The 20,650-nt window shown below is 34.2% G+C and overlaps 1 protein-coding gene across 2 annotated transcripts in view; it reads right to left on the bottom strand.

Moving 5' to 3' along the window:
* Positions 1 to 20,650, bottom strand: part of PGAP1 (post-GPI attachment to proteins inositol deacylase 1) — an 83,789-nt gene that overhangs the window by 20,177 nt on the left and 42,962 nt on the right. For both annotated transcript variants that reach the window (XM_003925703.4, XM_074399321.1), the window contains exons 14-20: positions 19,735 to 19,810; positions 17,666 to 17,739; positions 17,509 to 17,560; positions 16,869 to 16,935; positions 16,350 to 16,458; positions 14,831 to 14,869; positions 10,314 to 10,407 (exon numbers count right to left, since the gene is read on the bottom strand). In XM_003925703.4, coding sequence (XP_003925752.1) covers positions 10,314 to 10,407; positions 14,831 to 14,869; positions 16,350 to 16,458; positions 16,869 to 16,935; positions 17,509 to 17,560; positions 17,666 to 17,739; positions 19,735 to 19,810 — 511 coding nt within the window. The remainder of the gene's footprint in view (positions 1 to 10,313; positions 10,408 to 14,830; positions 14,870 to 16,349; positions 16,459 to 16,868; positions 16,936 to 17,508; positions 17,561 to 17,665; positions 17,740 to 19,734; positions 19,811 to 20,650) is intronic.

Below are 20,650 nucleotides of genomic sequence, written 5' to 3'. Positions count from 1 at the left end.
ATCAATGAGTACTTATATAAATTATATACTAATTAACCCAGGTGTCTTTTAGTTCAGTGACTTAAGTAAATCTTTAATAATAAAGCTGGTTCTCATCTATTAAATAGTAAAATAAGTGACAGTTCAAATTACCTGTTAAATTTAAGGTTACTAAGAGTTAAATTTCTAATTAAAAATATAAATTATAACAATTCTAATTAATTTATACAAAATACATCAAAAAATGTGTTACTGATGAAAAAATTATAAGAAAGGCATAAAAATGTATTCTTTATTGAGAACAAATAATTTTGTCTAATTTGGATGTTAAACGTTTCAAAATACAGATCTAGAAAAAAAACAGAAACAAGATAGAAAGAAACTAGTAAGTAAGAGAGAGATATGAAGAATGTTATCAAAGGTCTGACTAAGTTATGAAAAAAGTTTATAAAGAGTGACTTCATGAAAGAAAATTTTGCATGTGATCAAATTGGCTATAAAAGAGATTTGTGTCTTTCTAAAGACGAAACTTCAATATTAAAGATATACTAATGTAAAACTAAAAATTTGGTCACCTATGTAAAAGCACCAAGGCTTTCTTGAATACACATTTACACTTAGAAAAGGTTTCGATTTTTAAATCTGAAATCTGTTTCATTAATAGCCATCCTCTACATTGTACAGAGGTTCTGTTTCTGCCACATTTCTTCCGGAGACCTGCTCTTCCTCTCTTCCTTTGAGAAGGCCTCAGATGATAACCTCTTTCAACTTTTTTTGTCAGCTCCTGTAACTTTTTTCTCCAGTTCCGACTCTACTATTTAAAGCTGAAAATATTCATCTAGAAAGCCTAGATAAACAATGTTTTCCTCTTGGATAACTTGATTCTACATTCTTGGCTTTTCATGATACATCTGAATTGTTCCATGTAATCAGGAAACCATGTTTTTACTTATCTAAGAGCCATGTATTCCTCTGCTCCCAATACTAGTTTTCTTGTTTATATTCCTCTGTTATATGGGTTTACACTTATAACCTTAGACACAGTCTTCCTGTATCTGATTAAATTCAAGTACCTTGTTCATCAGGTTCATTCAGGTTCTGGGTTGTCTAAATGAGTTTTCTATAGTAAGATGCAGAAGACACAGTCACACTGCAAAAGACTTTTCTTTACCTTTTGGTAATAAAAAACTTTAAATAAAGATAACACAGGAAATTACATAGTACTGACATTTTATGGGATAATTTCCTTTGTTATTTTTATTAGGTTTTCTTATTACTTAGGAAAACTGAGCTTTAAAAGGTTAAGATTTTTACATCCATATAATTTTCTGTATTACTTTTGAAGTCTTGAACAATGAGAATACATGGACACATCACATACTGGGGCCTGTCGTTGGGTTGGGGGCTAGGGGAGAGATAGCGTTAGGAGAAATGCCTAATGTAGATGACAGGGTGATGGATGCAGCAAAACCACCATGGCACATGTATACCTATGTAGCAAACCTGCATGTTCTGCACATATACCCCAGAACTTAAAGTATAATAATAAACAAAAAAACTAACTACTATTATTTCACAGTGACCTGTGATCCTCTTTTGATCAAGTGTTTTGAACCTTTTGATATCTTTGGCAAGCTTCCCAAAGATGAAAATTTCTTTTCTTTTTTTCTTTTTTTGGTGGAGGAGTGCAATGGCACAATCATGGCTCACTGCAGGCTCAACCTTCCAAATTTAAGTGATCCTCCCTTCTCAGACTCCCAAGTGGCTGGAACTACAGGTGTATGCCACCGTAACTGGCTAATTATTTTTTATTTTTTGTACAGACAGGGTTTCACCATGTTGCCCAGAATGGTCTTGAATTCCTGGGCTCAAGTGATTCACCCTCCTAGGCCCCCTAAAGTGCTGGGAGAACAGGCATAAGCCACCACACACATGGCTGAAAATTCCAGACGAAGTCATTTTTACCTAGAATTAACTTTCCAATTTTCTAGTTGGGCCACTGAAGAGCCTGCAAGAACATATCTCTCACCTTCTAGAGATATTAAACAATTATGTTTATTTGGTAAATTATATGGAAAAACTGTCAAATGATAAGTGACGCTAGATCCTCTTTCAGTTATATTCATGTTATTGATATGCTACAAAATTATATAAATTCATAGAAATCGAATGTTATCAGTCATATTCTGACTATGTTAAATCTTCTTTAAAGTTATATTTCTATGGATATGTTATTGATGTCAGCATTCTAAAAATTATGTAAAATTGATAAAAATCTGATGGTCCTGATATGATGCTGTCATGATTCTAGCTGATATCTTAAAATGCTGCATGTAACAGAAATAACTAAAATTTCCTTGTCAACTGGGGGCTTTCATCAGATTTTAGCCATGACTATTATAAGTTTCTGTCATCCACAGTTACTGTCTTAAATTTCTCTCAAAAAGCATTTGCAGTCAGCTGTATTGCAATCAAGCTTTTCATGAAATAACTTTAACAAGAACTCTTTCTTCTCCCCGTTTTTTTTTTTTTTCCTTTAAATACAGGGTCTCGCTCTGTTACCCAGGCTGGAGTGCAGTGTTGCAACTGTAGCTCATTGCAACCTTGAACACCTGGGCTCAAGTGATCCTCCTACTTCAGCCTGCTAAATAGCTAGGACTCCAGGCATGCACCACCATACCCAGCTAATGTTTTTTGTTTTTTTTTTTTAGAAATGGGGTCTTCCTATCTTGCCCAGGCTAGTCTCAAACTCCAGGTCTCAAGTGATCCTTCTATCTCGGCCTCGCAAAGCATTGGGATTACGGAGTGAGCCACAACACCTGTCCAATAAGTACTATTGTTTTTTTGAGATGGAGTCTTGCTCTGTCGCCCAGGCTGGAGTGCAGTGGTGTGATCTTGGCTCACTGCAACCTCCGCCTCCTGGATTCAAGTGATTCTCCTGCCTCAGCCTCCTGAGTAGCTGGGATTACAGGTGCACACAACAATGCCCAGCTAATTTTTTTTATTGCATTTTAGGTTTTGGGGGTACATGTGAAGAACATGCAAGATTGTTGCATAGGTACACACATGGCAGTGTGTTTTGCTGCCTTCCTCCCCCTCACCTATATCTGTTATTTCTTCCCATGCTATCTCTCCCCACCTCCCCACCCCGCTGTCCCTCCCCAATTTTTGTATTTTTAGTAGAGATGGGGTTTCACCATGTTGGCTAGTCTGGTCTCAAATCCTAACCTCATAATTCGCCCGCCTTGGCCTCCCAAAGTGCTGAGATTATAGGCGTGAGTCACTGCATCCAGCCACAAGTACTCTTAAACACAGATTTCTGAAAACTTTAAGATCAATTAACTAAATAAAAATATCCAAAACTCTGATGAAAAAACTTATGGGCTCAGGAAACTACTAATCAAAATAAAGTAGAAGAAAAATTAATTACATGTGATTGACCAACTGATAGGGTTTTTATGACTTCTACTTGAAATGTTGGTTCTTCACTTAAATGTTTTATTTTCCAGATTTAAGGAAAATTTCTCTCTTAAGCTATCAATTTGGTAAAATATACTTTTGTGGACAAAGGTGGAATCATATGGTTTTTCTACCTGTTTCCTACAAAATTTGGAAACTATCTTGAGTATTCTTATGGCTGTATGATTTTTTTTTTGCATAAGTCCAATAAAAATCTGGCCTCTCTTTATAACAGGATACAACTGGAAATATTGTATTGAATGTTAGTTATGTTACCAAGCCTTAATAAAAAATGTTATATTTGAGAAAATGCACAGAATACCTGACTTTAATCCCAACCTGAGACTGAGTAAATAAAAACTGTCAACTGATGGCAGGGCTAGGAACCTTAAGACCTTAAAAACTTCAAGAGGTTTTTATTGGTTTTGGTTTGTTTGTTTTTGAGACGGAGACTTGCTCTGTTGCCTAGGCTGGAGTGCAGTGGCATGATCTCAGTTCACTGCAACCTCCACCTCCTGGGTTGAAGCAATTTTCGTGCCTCAGCCTCCCGAGTGGCTGAGATTACAGGCATACACCACCATGCCTGGCTAACTTTTTGTATTTTTAGTAGAGATGGGGTTTTGCCATGTTGGCTAGGCTGGTCTTGAACTCCTGACCTCAGGTGATCAGCCTCCCCATCTCAGCCTCCCCAAAGTGCTGGGATTACAGGCATGAACCAGGCTGAGCCCTCAAGAGGGTTTTAAATCTGAGATTGCTATGTGATCAATGTAGAGAGAAAAGAATTATGTTTCTAAAGAAAAGCTATAATACACCTATTTTTAGAATGTAGCTCTGTTCATTGTTTTCAAGTTCTTGATAGACTAGACTTGATACACCAGACTAGATCTTGAATTTTTCCAGATTCTTCCAATCCAACTTTCTTCCATGGTATTACTAAAAATGAGAACTGCTCTGTTCTGAAAGCCCTATAAGCTGAAACTTGACACATTTTAAGAAATATGCATCATGTTTGATGTATGGGGCATACAAAAAATTCACCAAGCCACCTGATGTCATAATCAGAGTCATTCAAACTACAAACCAGGATGAGAAGTTGACACTTTCACTCTTCAGATAGCTTTTCCCAAGATATCAGAACAAGACTTCATATCATGAGACCCTTACCCTTCTTAATGACCTTTTTTTACTTGAAGGACAATGGTTATTTGATATATTCAACTGGTTGTGTTTAAGTCTAGGTTCATGGTTCAAAATTACTATGCAAACTGATCATTTTACTTTGTATTTTCCCTTTTTAAACTTTCTGTTTTTGTTTGTGTCTTTTCTGATTTATTTGAGCTGTGTTTGTAATTCTCAGTGTGGAGATCTTTTACCTCCCTAATTAGCTATATTCTTAGGTATTTTATTCTTTCTGTGGCAGTTGTGAATGGGATTGCCTTTCTGAAGTCCTAGCCAGAGCAATCAGGCAAGAGACAGAAATAAAGGACATCCAAATAGAAAGAGGAAGGCAAACTATCTCTGTTTGCAGATGACATGATTCTATATCTAGAAAACTCCATAGTCTCAGCTCGAAAGCTCCTTCAGGTGATAAATGACTTCAGCAAAGTTCCAGGATATAAAATCAATGTACAAAAATCACTAGCATTCCTCTATTAACTTGTTAAAATTTTTGTAGAAATACAAATCCTAACAGAATAATGTTGGCACTGCACTTTGAAACGATGGCAAAAGACTATGGAACAAACAAAACTGAACTTAATAATGAACTCCAGGTAGGCTTAGCCTCAGAGCCACTCCCTTCAAACCTCCCTAGGTGCTCCAAATGTGGCTATAAAGTTTGTGACACTGATTCCAAGTCACCAATCATTACAATGTGGGATTAGACCAGCAACCTGGGACAGGTCTATTCCAGCACCAAGGAATATCAAAATCTAACAGTGGGGTGATTGATCAGTGATGCTTTCAGAGGAGAATCTTAATCAAAAGAGGAAAATGTGAAACTGGCCAGAATCAACATGGAGTCATTTGTGTTAAAAACAAAAACGAAAACAAACCCTGACAAAAAGAGCTGTGGAAAGCAATGAAGAGAGAGTTCTCATACTTGTATTCTTGATAATAAAACTAACACAAAAGACTGCAAAAACTGCAACCTTGAACAAACACCCTCTCAATCTTACACATACAAAAAACTTTTCTCTGAGGACATCTGCCCAGCAACTGCCTGTTCAACCTCAAACTGGCACCACCCTTGTTATTGATCCTGGTAGCCAATAATAAGCATTTTAAAACAATTGTAATCTTTTTTATTTTTCCTTTAACATCCTTTGTTTTCTTTTACCTCCCTGAATATGCGTAAGTTTACTGTAGCACACATATTCCCTACTGTAGCACACATATTCCCATTGCAATGCCCTATTCCAAATAAACATCATTTTCCTTTAGAGAGCCTCTCTCTGTTTGGTATTTAAGTTGACAAAAACCTAACTGCGGATCTTCTTTGAAAATTCTTTAAGCATTTTTTTAAAAATGTTGACTCCTAAAAAATGAATGGATTAATGAAGAAATGTTTTAAAAATTAAAATATTCCCTGAGACAAATAAAAATTGAAACATAATATACCAAAAGCTACGGAATATGGCAAAAAAAATTCTAAGAGGATAGTTCATAGCAATACATGCCTAAATCAAAAAAGTAAAAAGACTTCAAATAAAAACCTAATGATGCATCTCAAGGACCTAGAAAAGCAAGAATAAATGGAAATCAAAATTAGTAGAAGGAATAAAATAAAGATCAGAGCAGAAATAAATGAAATTAAGACAGAAAAAATATGTCAGCTATGAACAAGCTTCAAAAAAAAAAAATGATCAACAAAATGAAAAGTTGCTTTTTTGAAAAGTTAGCCAAAATCTACAAACTTTTAGCTAGACTAAAAAAAAGAGAGAGTATCCAAATAAATAAAATCAGAGACAAAGAAGGAGATATTACAATTGATATCAAAGAAATACAAATGATCATTAGAGAATATTATAAACAACTTTAACTCAACAATTTGAAAATCTAGATGAGATGGATAAATTATTGGACACATCCAGCCTACCAAGGTTGAATCAAGAAAAAAATTGAAAACCTCAACAGACCAATAACAAACAATGAGGCTAGGCATGGTAGTTCATGCTTGTAATCCCAGCACTTTGGGAGGCAGCGGCAGGCAGATCATTTGAGGTCAGGAGTTCAAGACCAGCCTGGCCAACATGGTGAAACCCCATCTCTACTAGAAATACAAAAAAATTAGCCGGGTGTGGTGGCACATGCCTGTAATCCCAACTACTCAGGAGGTTGACACAGGAGAGTCACTTGAACCTGGAAGCCAGAGTTCACAGTGAGCCAAGATTGTGTCATTGCACTCCAGCCTGGGCAACAGAGCAAGACTGTCTTAAAAAAAAAAAAAAAAAAAAAAAAAAAAAAAAAAAAAAAGGAAATGAAGGAAATGATCCCATTTACAATTAAATTATATCTATGAATAAATTTAACCAAAGTAAAAGATCTCTACAGTGAAATCTATAAAACATTAATGAAAGAAACTGAAGAAGACACAAAAAAATTAGAAAGCAATTCCATCTATGTTCATGGATTGAAAGATTTAGCATTGTTAAACTGTCTACACTACCTCAAACAATGTCTAGATTCAATGAAATCCCTATCAAAATACTAATGACTGTCTTCACTGATACAGAGAAAAACAATCCTAAAATCATATGGTACCACAAAGACCCCAATAGCCAAAGCAATCCCGAGCAAAAAGAAAGAAGCTGGAGGGATCACATTACCTGACTTCCAAATACACTACAAAGCTATAGCAACCAAAACAGTTTAGTACTGGCATAAAACAGATACATGAACCAGTGGAACAGAATAGAGAACCCAGAAATTAATCCACTCATTTATAGCCAACTAATTTTCAATAAAGACAACAAAACATACATTGGGTAAAGGACAGTATTTTCAATAAATGGTGCTGGGAAAACTGGAAATTTATAGGCAGAAGTAAGAAAATAGACCCCTATCTTTTACCATATGCAAAAATTAAATCAAAATAAAGACAAATTTAAAACCTGAAACGAAATTACTACAAGAAGATAATGGAGAAATGCTTTAGGACATTGGTCTGGCAAATATTTCTTGGGTAAGACCTCAAAAGTACATGCAATAAAAGCAAAATGGGATTATATCAAGCTAAAAAACTACTGTACAGCAAAGGCAACAATCAACAAAGTGAAGAGATAAACCAAAGACTAGGAAAAAAACTGCAAACTATCCATCTGTTAAGGGATTAATAACCAGAATATATAAGGACCTCAACAGCAAAACAAGCAAATACCCTAATTTTAAAAGTGGCCAAAAGATCTGAACAGACATTTCTCTAAAGAAGACATGCCAATGACCAACAGATAATTTTTTAAAAATGTTCAGTATCACTAATCACCAGAAAAATGTACATCAAAACCACAATGAGATATTATCTCATCCTAGTTAAAATGGCTTGTTATAAAAAAAAAGACAAAAAATAACAAGTGCTGGTGAGGATACAGAAAAAGGGGAACACTAGTACACTACAGCTACAAATGCCAACTAGTATAGTCACAATGAAAAATAGTCTGGGCCGGGCGCGGTGGTTCACGCCTGTAATCCCAGCACTTTGGGAGGCCGAGGCAGGCGGATCATGAGGTCAAGAGATTGAGATCATTCTGGTCAACATGGTGAAACCCCATCTCTACTAAAAATACAAAAAAATTTAAGCAGGTGTGGTGCCGTGTGCCTGTAGTCCCAGCTACTGGGAAGGCTGAGGCAGAAGAATTGCTTGAACCTGGGAGGCGGAGTTTGCAGTGAGCCCAGGTCATTCCTCTGCACTCCAGCCTGGCGCCTGGTGACAGAGTGAGACTCTGTCTTAAAAAGAAAAAGAAAAAGAAAAACAGTCTGGAGGTCCTTCGAAAAACTATAAATAGATCTGCCATATGACCCAGCAATCTTACTGCCGTATATATTAACCAAAAGAAAGGAAATCAGTATGTTGAAGAGATATTTGCATTCCCATATTTACTGTAGCACTAGTCACAATGGCCAGAATATAGAATCAACCTAAAATCTATCAACGAATGAATGGATAGAGAAAATGGTAATATATTATACACTATGGAATATTATTTAGACATAAAAATAATGAAATTCTGTCATCTGCAGCAACATGGATGTAACTGTCAGATATTATGTTAAGTGTAAGTCAGGCATAGAAAGACAAATATTATTTGCTCTCATTGTATGTGGGAATTTAAAAAGTTGATCTCGTGGAGCTAGAGAATAGATGGTTACCAGAGGATGGAAGGGGTAAAGAGGGGTGGAGGGATGAAGAAAGAATGGTTAATAGGTATAAAAGTACAGTTAGAAGAAATAGTCTAGAGTTTGATAGCACAGTAGGATGACTATAGTTAATACTTTTTTTTTTTTTTTTTTTTTTTGAGACGGAGTTTCACTCTTGTTGTCCCAGTGGTGCAATCTCGGCTCACTACAACCTCCACCTCCCAGGTTCAAGCAATTCTCCTGCCTCAAGTAGCTGGGAATACAGGCACCCATCACCACACCTGCTTAAATTTTTCTGTATTTTTAGTAGCGACAGGGTTTCACCATATTGGCCAGGGTGGTCTGAAATTTCTGACCTCAGGTGATCCACCTGCCTCAGCCTCCCAAAGTGCTGAGATTACAGGAACGAGCCACTGCACTCAGCCAGGATGACTATCGTTTAATAATTTATTGTGTATTTTAAAGTAGCTAGATTTGGAATGTTCCCAAAACAAAGAAATGATAAGCGTTTGAGTTGATGGATATTCTAATTACCCTGATTTGACCTTTATACATTATATAAATGTATCAAAATATCACACGTACCCCATAATAGGTACAATTATGTATCAACCAAATAAATTAAAATACTTCTTAAAAAGTCATTTGAAGCCAAGCATGGTGGCTCACACCTATAATCCCAGCACTTGGGAAGCTGAAGTAGTCAGATCGTGAGGTCAGGAGTTTGAGACCAGCCTAGTCAACATCATGAAACCCTGTCACTACTAAAAATACAAAAATCAGCTGGGCATGGTGGCAGGCACCTGTAATCCTAGCTACTTGGAAGGCTGAGGCAGGAGAATTCCTTGAACCTGGGAGGAGGAGGTTGTAGTGAGCCAAGATTGCACCACTGCACTCCAGCCTGGACGACAAGAGCAAAACTCTGCCTAAAAAAAAAAAAAAAAAAAATGCATTTGATAATATTAGGGTATTACTGTTAATTTTTTGGTGTGTATTATGGTTAAATGTTTTACCACTTTTTAAGTCATAAATACTTTTTAAGTCATAAAAACAAAATTATTATATGAAGATAATGATACTTCTTGATTCCAATGTGAATTTTTTAAAATGACTTAATCTGGTTAGACTCAAAGTTATTTTTTCCATTAAAAAATGAAACTGATACAAAACTGACAAGCTAAGAGAATGTTAATAATTTACAGGTCTTCAGACCACAAACTGAAGGTCTCTGGACTAGTTTCCTCAAACTATTTTGGGATTCATGGTTGATAGCAGAAAAGTAATAAAGGTGCAAAGAAGACTCATCATAAAATTACGTGATATTTTCAAGAGCTTTCAAGAACAGAATAGTAACTACTATTATGTGGCATAATCATAAAATAGTAAAAAGGGAATTCAAAGAACTCTCTTAAATATATCTCCTGATACAATATAATAGAATTATATATAAAAACATACATGTAGTTATTCTACTTTAATATTCAAAACAAAAGTAATTTAAAAATTAGAAGCATTCTTACCTGTTGAGAAAAGAGAATATAATTGTCCTCCATAAGCAAGAAGGATACTAGATACAACATAAGCAGGAAGAGCTCCACCATGAAATCTAACTACCTAAAAAACAAGTCAATGGGCAACTCCTGAATATTCATGTTAATGAAATAAATATACTTTCAAAAATTTAAAAGTTGTTTTTATGCTTTTCCGACCTGGCCACAAAGATATTTCCAGTAAAAGTATCAAAAACTCTAAGTAAAATAAATGTTGAAAATATATAGCAAACTAAAAATGCATCTGAATTTTTCATCGAAGGCATAATAGAACATATAATTGAGTAGCATATGCTACAAAACTGCTTTTCAGGACACACGGATTATTTCATACATTGCAGGCATGACAGTATACACCTTATATGCATTATCCCATGTCCTTCTCCCAATATCCTTTGAGGTAGTTCTTATCCCTATTTTATAGACAAAGAAATTCAGGCATGAGAGCCCAACTAACTTGTACAATTAAAAATATAATAGGCAAGTTACTTAGCTCTCCCTATGTCTCTATCAGTAAATAGTAACAATAATAGTATGTACTTTATAGATAGTTATGAGGCGTAGACATGTTTATTTGTGTAAGGCATTCAGAATATTAACTCATATATGACAAGTTATCAGAAAATGTTAACTGCTTTATTAACTTTTTATGTCCTTCATTGTGTTTGAAAATTTTACGGACCTAGGTTTTAAAATCAGTGCCTAAGTTCATAATCATTATGTTATAGTGCCTCAAGTCATTATATCAGCTCTCTATAAAATACATGCAACAAAAACAAAGCCTTAAGTTCTTTTAATGTTACATTATTAAAAGGAAATTTACTTTAAAGCATGTATGTTCTCCATTCTACAGAATTTTTTTAGAACATGTATAAATTTCTCTTGCAACCTGAGGAAAGCTATGGAAGTACAAGCTTACACAAAAGTTGCAAGAAAGTTCAGGGTCTCCCTAAAGTTCCTCCATGGATTCCCAGGTAAAAAGAGAAGAGAAAAAAATCAGATAATGTACAGCCCATACTTGTGAAGTATAGTTTACAGCTTTGCATGGAAAGTTGGGAAAGCTGAGTAAAAGGGGAAAAGGCCATTTTGCTACCTAATAGCAAATCATATATGACATGCTAGTAAATATATTATAATATACTGTAAATATACATGCTAGTAAAAACATGCACTTTTGAGAGTATAAAAAGAAAGTTAAGCATCATAGCAAGCTCAGGAGTCAGACTTCTGAATTTAGATTCCTGCTTTGTCTCTCACTAGCTCTGTATCCTTAGGCAAGTTATGTTCCCACTCCGTTACTTTCCCTTCCCTCTCTCTATACCCTCATCTGTATAATGAGACAAACAGCACTTACCTCACAGGGATATAAGGCTTAAATATATTCACACTTGCATAAAGCATTTGGAATAGTAACTGGTACATGGTAACTGACTAGAAAACATTAGCTGTTGTTACCTTTAATGCCCTTCACTGCATTTAGAATCTTGTAAGAGGTCCTACACAGAGTACTCCGAATATAAAATTTCTTTTAATGATAGAGGATCATTGTTATGAGCATCAAATGTCATACTGGGATATAGATACAGCTGGTATCTAAGATACTACTAAACCTACAATCATAAACTGGCCTCCCTGTCTCATAATCAAACTGTAGCCATACTTAGTATTTGGTATAGTATTTCTTTAAATTTCGAATTACATGCCAACATTGAAAAATTAAAAGATTTCATCTAAAAATTCAGATTTCTAGTTTATCTTAAAAGCTGGAGATCTGGCAACACTGGGCTTCATTCCTGCACAGAAATGATTTAACTGAGTTTATGGAATTCTGCTAAAGTAACTTTCAGTTTATGCTTTGCCCTCTTTTTCGTAAGAGCAGACTACAGAATATGTGAATAGATTTTCCTCTTTCAGAAAAAAATTAACTTTATGAAAAGTTATCTATTGAAGGCTGAAGGTTCTCCCAAGTAGTTTCTCTTTATTTCTCTTCTTCAATCTTCTGTGACTGAGAAAGCAACATTTAAAATATGTACTATTTTGGACGGGCGCGGTGGCTCATGTCTGTAATCTCAGCACTTTGGGAGGCCGAGGTGGGCGGATCATGAGGTCAAGAGATCGAGACCATCCTGGCCAACATGGTGAAACCCCGTCTCTACTGGGCGTGGTGGTGCGTGCCTGTAGTCCCAGCTAGTTGGGAGGCTGATGTAGGAGAATTGCTTTAACCCGGGAGGTGGAGGTTGCAGTGAGCCGAGATTGCACTACTGCACTCTAGCCCTGGCACCTGACAACAGAGACTCTGTCTCAAAAAAAAAAAAAAAAGTACTATTTTTTAAAACAAGTAGGATATACAACTTTCATTCACTCTCCAACTACCTATAAGCTACATTTTTAAACCAGCATGAAGGAAGAACATCTTATGTCTTTTCAATAATTTGAGAATTTAATTCAATTAATACAAATTCTTTTTTTCTTTTTTTCTTTTTTTTTGAGATGGAGTTTCGCTCTTGTTACCCAGGCTGGAGTGCAATGGCGCAATCTTGGCTCACCGCAACCTCCACCACCTGGGTTCAGGCAATTCTCTTCTCCTGCCTCAGCCTCCTGAGTAGCTGGGATTACAGGCACATGCCACCATGCCCAGCTAATTTTTTTGTATTTTTAGTAGAGACGGGGTTTCACCATATTGACCAGGATGGTCTCTATCTCTTGACCTCATGATCCACCCACCTTGGCCTCCCAAAGTGCTGGGATTACAGGCTTGAGCCACCGTGCCCGGCCCCACAAATTCTTTTTTTCTTTAATTTTTTTTTCTTACAAAACTAAGCTTAAGCTTCAATAACACAAATTTTTAATTGGCATTTTAGAAATAATCCACCTCTGATACTGTAACATCTGTACATCCTCAGTCTTTAGAAGGATTTCCACATCAAAACAAGAATATGAGGTCTGTCCTCTTTTGGTGGACACTTACGCTTGACTCTAGCGTAGCAAGCTAACTTGACTTTTCTTGTTACTAAACTGAATTATGAAACATACGAATTATATGGATAAAAGAGTATGTTATATTCCCACCCCAAACCATTGTGTACAGTAACATGCCCTTTGGCCATACTAAATATACAAAGGTATAAATTAGAGAGATTTAATAATTGGTTGTTTAACATTTTAGAATATTTATTGTAATTATCCATGATGCTATTTTCTAACTTAGTATCTAAGATTTTAGCCTTCCCTTCCTAATTTAGCACAGAATTTTTATATATTAACTTAGAATGTTATAATGTACATCCTTATAATGTAATAATGATTGGAATCTAGTTCTCACCAAATTGTTCAGAGGATTACATGAGATAATGCATATAACAAATGTTTCTAATTTAATTTTGCCTTGTGAGTTTTATTATTACAGTATCAAATGACTTAGAGTTAAAACAAAATTCTACTATGCCTGGATTGCAAAATACAAAAGACCAAAAAATAAAGTAAAAGTAATAAGAGCTGTAATACAAATTTGACTGAATTTTAAAACTACATAATTTCCCTAATTAATCAACTGTTACTTATCTATGTCCAGGTTGCACAATTCTGCAAATTACAGCGATGCTAAGTAATATCTATAGTTCTATTGCTTTATGGACTATTTTTGTAAAATTAATGAATTCAACACATTTATCTTTAATAGAATTTATTTTTCCTTTTACAAACTGAGCATGGACAATATAAAAAGTTATTTAAAAACATTCATTTATATGACAGAGTCTATGGATTTTATTGTACTATGAATTTATAGTGTGGTATGAGCAACATGAAATCTTTTTTCTTTTCTTTCTTTTTTTTTTTTTTTTTTTGAGATGGAGTCTCCCTCTGTTGCCCAGGCTAGAGTGCAGTGATGCAATCTCAGCTCACTGTAACCTCCACCTCCCAGGTTCAAGCAACTCTCATGCCTCAGCCTCTTGAGTAGCTGGGACTACAGGCACGCACCACCATGCCTGGCTAATTTTTGTATTTTTAGTAGAGACAGGGTTTCACCATGTTGGCCAGGCTTGTCTCGAACTGCTGATCCTAAATGATCCTCCTGCCTTGGCCTCCCAAAGTGCTGGGATTACAGACATAAGTCACCATGCCCTGCCATAAAGGCTTAATATAGAATTCATTTAGGCAAAAATATTAATTTGTTTGAGAATCAAGTATCAGCTCTCATTTTTTGGATGTATCCAACATGAAAGCATCACCTTAAAGCAGGAATGGACAACTATGGCCTGTGGGCCAAGAAAAATTTTTGGATTTTATTAAAGTGGAAGAAAAATGAAAAAGAAAAAAGGAAGAATACAGAAGCAGCTACAGCAGTGGCAGTAGCAAAAGACACTGTATGTGGTCTGCAAAAAAATTATTGATTATCCATCCCCTTATGGAAAAAGTCTACAATCCCTTCCTTACAGTTATTTATTCATAAAACAGTAAATAATCAACCGGCCAGGAATCCCTCTTACCTGTCCAAGTATTTGTGAAAAGGAAGTCTTAACTGTCACCTAGTTTAAAACAATATTGAAAAAAAAGGTTAGTTTCACCTAAACTCCTTTAGTTTACATTTTATTAAATTGAGCACTTCTGCACATCTCTAAGCATAATAATTAATTTTCCATGGTGGTTAACTTAAAGGCATTCAAGTTCTTGAGGAATCTTCTGAGCCACCATGTAAATTGCATTAAGTGTAGTTTTACTGTTTAATATACATTCCCACATATCTAATTCTTTGACAGTTGAGTGAATGCTATTATGCCCCTTTACTACCGCAAATATTTAATTAAGTAGACTATCTTATTACCAGATCATTCCAGCTAAAGTAATTTAAGCCAAAGTAATATTTTGAAAAGAAATTTACCCTTAATTATCTCTACCATAAATATACATTTTTTTAAAATAATTAGCAAGTCTATTTGATATTAGAAAGGAGATAAATATTTCTTAGGGAAACTTAAAATGATTACATTTTGTCAATATATGGACTTCTTGAAAATATGCAGGATTTGGAAAAACAAGGACATTCTGAGAGCATATATTAGTTGAAACCAAATTTTTATCATAATTTTTTTATATTCCTTTAATGTTATAAATATGAAAATGTAAGTTAAAAACTACTATGGCCCTGAAAAACCCTTAACTGTTAGAACAGAATGCAAGATATCAAAGCATTAATAAATTCCATGAAATCTAAATTAATTCATAATATAAGTTCAACTGAAACTTGGCTGCAGGAACAGATTCTATTAATTTGACAGTATCAATCCTAGTTTACCTTTGAACAGTTAGCTCTAACAAAGAATCCAAACATTTAAGCTTGGTTTTAAGAGCTGAGCTTTCAGCTGGTTTTATATTTCACAGAAGCCTATGATGTCATAACCACTGAAATAAGTACTTTAACCACTTAAATTGGGAATCCAGGGGCTCTTCATTCATGAATCCATAAGTAAATAAAATGTTACTCTCAATTCTATTTCCCTTAACACAAAGAGAAGTACTTTAATTATAAAATAAGCACAATAGGTATGCAATCACACATGTTAATAACTAGCAGAGCTTAAAACAATTAGTGAAAAGGAAAGAAGATCCTTAAGCTAACAACCAGTAGAGATGTACACCAATAAATATTACGTCAATTACTGCAGTAAGCCCATGTCAGCTGACTTCATGATGTTCTTCAATTTATAAAGATTCTGGACTTGGGGCTTCCAAATTTAGAAGGTTAATCTACAGTCTTACTTTTTGGCTTTATCTTCTATTACTTATTAAGATGTATACATTTTCAAATGGTCCATATGGAATGCTAGGGTGGTGTTAATGCTAAGGTGGTGTTAACAGGAAAAAGGAAGAATATTTAAAATATTTTAAATGCCTGTTTTTTATATTTATTGGCTTCCATACCACCATATATCTGAAGCTAATATAAAAAGAATGTTTCTAGCTTATTCTATAACTAAATCTTAAAAATTAAGCAAACATACAACTTACCTCATACTTGCAGTCTGAAGATGTATACATTTTTAATAATGCCACATGGCTGTCATTTTCTGGTTGAGCAATATGGAGTTTCACAGAAATTTCTGTGGAAGATGGAACCCTGAAGAGATAACTTAAATATCAATTCTCAAATACAAAATGCTGGTAAAGAGCCATGGCTAAGTTAATCCTCAGCCCAATACAATCAAATAATGTAGAAGAAGCTAGGTACCAGACCCATAACTATGGATGGGCACTTTTTCAATGACAGCACAATTGTTTGAATGCTCCCTATAGGACACAGGAGTTGGCAGAAGGTGGAAGGGGGTTCAGCTGAAAAGTAAGTAAAGTTTAAGTTCTCTATCATTTAATAAGAATATTATATATTAAATTATAGGAACAATGTTACATATAGGATAAACACATTTTACTGAGGCATTTTAACAATTCATGATTTAAAGAGATAAACTAACCAGAATATCTATTATTCAAAAACACCAAAGTTTAAAGTAAATTCTTTCAAATACTTACTGTGCAATGGTTAGTGAATCTTCATAAGACCAAGGAATATGAAGTTTATAGATACTGGTTATTTCTTCTGTTAAAACATTAAAAAATGTATCATTAACAATATGTTACCCTAAATGTCACATAAGCTACTATAATACATAACTAATTATACAATTGTCCATTTCATTAAAAAAATCAGTACAGGTTAAATTACGTGATTAAAAAATTATGGAGAATTCCTAAATAATAATGCTTTAATTAGATTTATAATATATATTAGGGCAGATGGGCAGTACTAAGAAAGTGGAAAATATTAAATAACTAAATCCAAATTACTACTATAAGACATAAAGATGGATGGCATTTTTAAAATGTGGATATTTAAAGTGAAACAGATAAAAATGCTTTACTGTTAAGAAAGAGTCTATGTCAAATCTCCTGGAAATAAACAACTTTTCTATTATGTATTTAGTTTTACTTAACATAAAAACATGTGGAAGAATAAGTATTACAGAAAATTCGAGTTAACACCTAATGAGTCTTCAAATGACAATATTATTTTCTATATATATTTTTTTAACCACTTTTTTTTCTTTTTTTTCTAGGCTCAGAAGGGCAATAACAATCAACTGTCTATGTATTTTTCAGAAAATATATTTACCTTTAACTGCTGAGCACTTGCTTACCACGTTGATTTTAAAAGCTTGGTATATCTAATAGAGTTTGACCACAAAAACAAAAAATAAAAGTTTACTTGTATGTTAAAGTAAACATTAAAGTAAAATAAAATCCTTCTTGTTGTAGTCAGGATTAATTACCTGTCCAAAGTTCAGAAGCTCTATATTGTAGTATAGGCCACTTGTATTTATCACCACTTTCCTTGAAGACAATCCTGTTGATTTCAAAGTACTGTATTACTTAGAATATCAAGGAATTTTTCAAAAACGTACTGATAACTTAACATTAAAACAAGACCAATAATTAAAAATTTGTTTACAGGTTTTCACTTCTGTGTGGAGTGAACTCTCAAAAATCTAATCCGCCTGCAATAAACTCTAGATAAAACAATTTTTATGATGCCCAATCACATCAAGCTGCTTTTAAAAAGTCAAGTATATAATTCCAATTTCAGAAAGGTGTACTTTCTTGGTAGATCTTTTATTTTACAAGCTTGTTATTTTAAATGATATGAGCGATTCACAACTGTCATTTCTGTATTGTTCTGAGTATTTGTGTACCAAAACAAAAGGGTATGGGGAGAAATAAAAATTTTAAAGTTTTCCAAATTAACACAGTTTCTTTTCATAAATGGAATGTAAAAATATATGTATTTAAAGGATGGGCATACCAAAAGAGCACAGGAACCAGTCTAAAAGAGTTCCCAATATTCAAAGCTAGAACAACTTAGGCAAAAATATATATAATGATGGAACTGGATTATAACCCAATGAATAAAATACATAACCTTGAATCTACAGTGACATAAATAAAAACTCAATGAATGAATAAATAAATAGTAAGAAGAAAGGTCTCCTTTATCTCAGGAAGAATTCCACTAAATGTAGAATACCAGAGTGATATTTGCTAAATGCTAGATGAACCAAGGGATGCTAAAAATAGTGGGTTATTCTAAAGAAAAACAGGACATTTACATACTCTCAAATTATCTCACCCCAGCTATTTATTAACTACAAAAGGAAAAAGCAATTAACATTATAGCAGAGAAACCTAGCAGGCTTCCTTAACCAAGAAAGGAAAATTAACATAACCAGTAAATAGAAATATCAGTGTCATGTATACTCAACATGATATAGTAGGAAAATCTCATTACTTCTGTGGTATTTTGGCAAAAATGCATAATCTCAATATAATCATAAGAAAGTATTAGACTGGGTGTGTTGGCTCATGCCTGTAATCCCAGCATTTGGGGAGGCTAAGGCAGGCAGATTTCTTGAGTCCAGGAGTCTGAGACCAGCCTGGGCAACATGGCCAATCTCTGTCTCTATAAAAAAATACCAGAAAATTAGCTGAGTATGGTGTCACATGCCTGCTGTCCCAGCTAATCAGGAGGCTGAGGGGGAAGGATCACTTGAGCCCAGGAGGCGGAGGTTGCAGTGAGCTGAGATCATGCCACTGTACTCCAGCGTGAGTGACATTGTGAGACCCTGGTTCCCTACTCCCTCCACAAAAATGAAAGTATTAGACAACTCCAAACTACAAAATAAACAGTATTCTTCAAAGGTTTCAAAGTCATGAAAGACAAGAAACATTGAGGAACTGTCACAGATTATAGGAGACTTAGGAGTCATGACAACTAAATGCAATGTGGGAACCTGAAGAAGCAGGACATCTGTGGAAAAACTGGTAAAAAACAAATAAAACCTGTAGTTTAATTAATAGTATTAAACCAATGCTTTCTTAGTTGAAAAAACTGTACTGTGTTTATATAAAAGGTCAACCTTAGGGAAATGTGAGTGAAGGATATACAGGAACTCTTTTGTAACTTTTCCGTAAATCTAAAATTATTTCACAATAAAGTTTAAAAGAATATTTGGAGAAATCTTGAAACCTTCTTATATACATAGCAATTTATATTCTATATTAAAATTGTACTAAAAGGGCCAATAGGATAAATTTCACATAAGAACAGACACACATATACACACACGTGATTACCTGAAAATGTATGTGATTATGTAAGTTCACTTCTCAGAAGATGACTGCTAGCCCAGTATTAAATGAGAATCAAACCACTGAACCACATCACATAGTTATTCTACGAAGTATACTTGAAGTATTCAATATTTTATGTTACAAAGCTCTGCTTTACTGCAACTCTGTTAAAAATAAAAGTAATTCTTATGCTTTCTAAAAACAAAGTACTTACCAAAGGAAAAAAGATGAGTTACAGGAAGCTGTAAGGATCTTGCTTCTCTTTTAAAGAATTCACAATCTACAACAAACTGAAATATAAAACACTGATTTATTAGAAAAAGTAAAGCTAAATTTATAGCAAAATATCTTTACTTGATGTTTGAGTGGAAAATAAGTCTATAAACCTCAGCTTTGGAGAAAGTATCATCTATCACACTATAATTCTGCCTATACTGAGGTGGTAAGAATTTCTCAAGGAGAGATACTATGCTGAGAAAACTTGATAAACAAGCTTAACTAAATAGATAAATTAATAGATGGCCATTCCTAGAACAACAGATTCATAGCAGTTTTTTTATAGTTAGCTTTAGGTGTTTGCAGAAGAGGGACATTAAAGGATGTATCAAAGTATTAAGAGCCGAAGCTAATTTAAGATTAATTAAGAATTTAGATACTATATCTCAACGCTTTCATAGTCAAAAGGAAAAAGTAGTTTTGTTATATATCTTTTAAAAAATCCTGTATTTATTAAATATAGTCTAATTAGACTATAAAAGGCTTTTGGAGAAATACGGCCATTCATCGAGAGATGGCCAATGTTACTGGTGGAACATTATTTCAGGTTAAATAGCTATTACAGTAAGTAGAAACGTTTACTATGTATGAAGCCAGAAAAAGAAACGCTTTCCAAAAATGTAAAACAACGTGACATCTGCATTATTATAATTTTTTGTGGTGAAATTTCTTTTTAGGTAACATTTCAATTAGTTGCATAAAAGACTCTGCTCTCACTTATCGGCAAGAATTGTTTCTGGTAAAGGAATAATTTCATTAAAATAATCTCTACAATATAATCATAATATTTTGATCTATAGAAGCTAAAGAAAAATTAATCTGATGTGTAACTGTAGCTAGCAAGTAGTTTGCTG

Source organism: Saimiri boliviensis, chromosome 5, assembly GCF_048565385.1.
Source record: "Saimiri boliviensis isolate mSaiBol1 chromosome 5, mSaiBol1.pri, whole genome shotgun sequence".
Classification (NCBI taxonomy): Eukaryota; Metazoa; Chordata; class Mammalia; order Primates; family Cebidae; genus Saimiri; species Saimiri boliviensis.
Note: the sequence above shows the minus strand (reverse complement) of the source record. Positions and strands in the feature narration are given on the sequence as shown.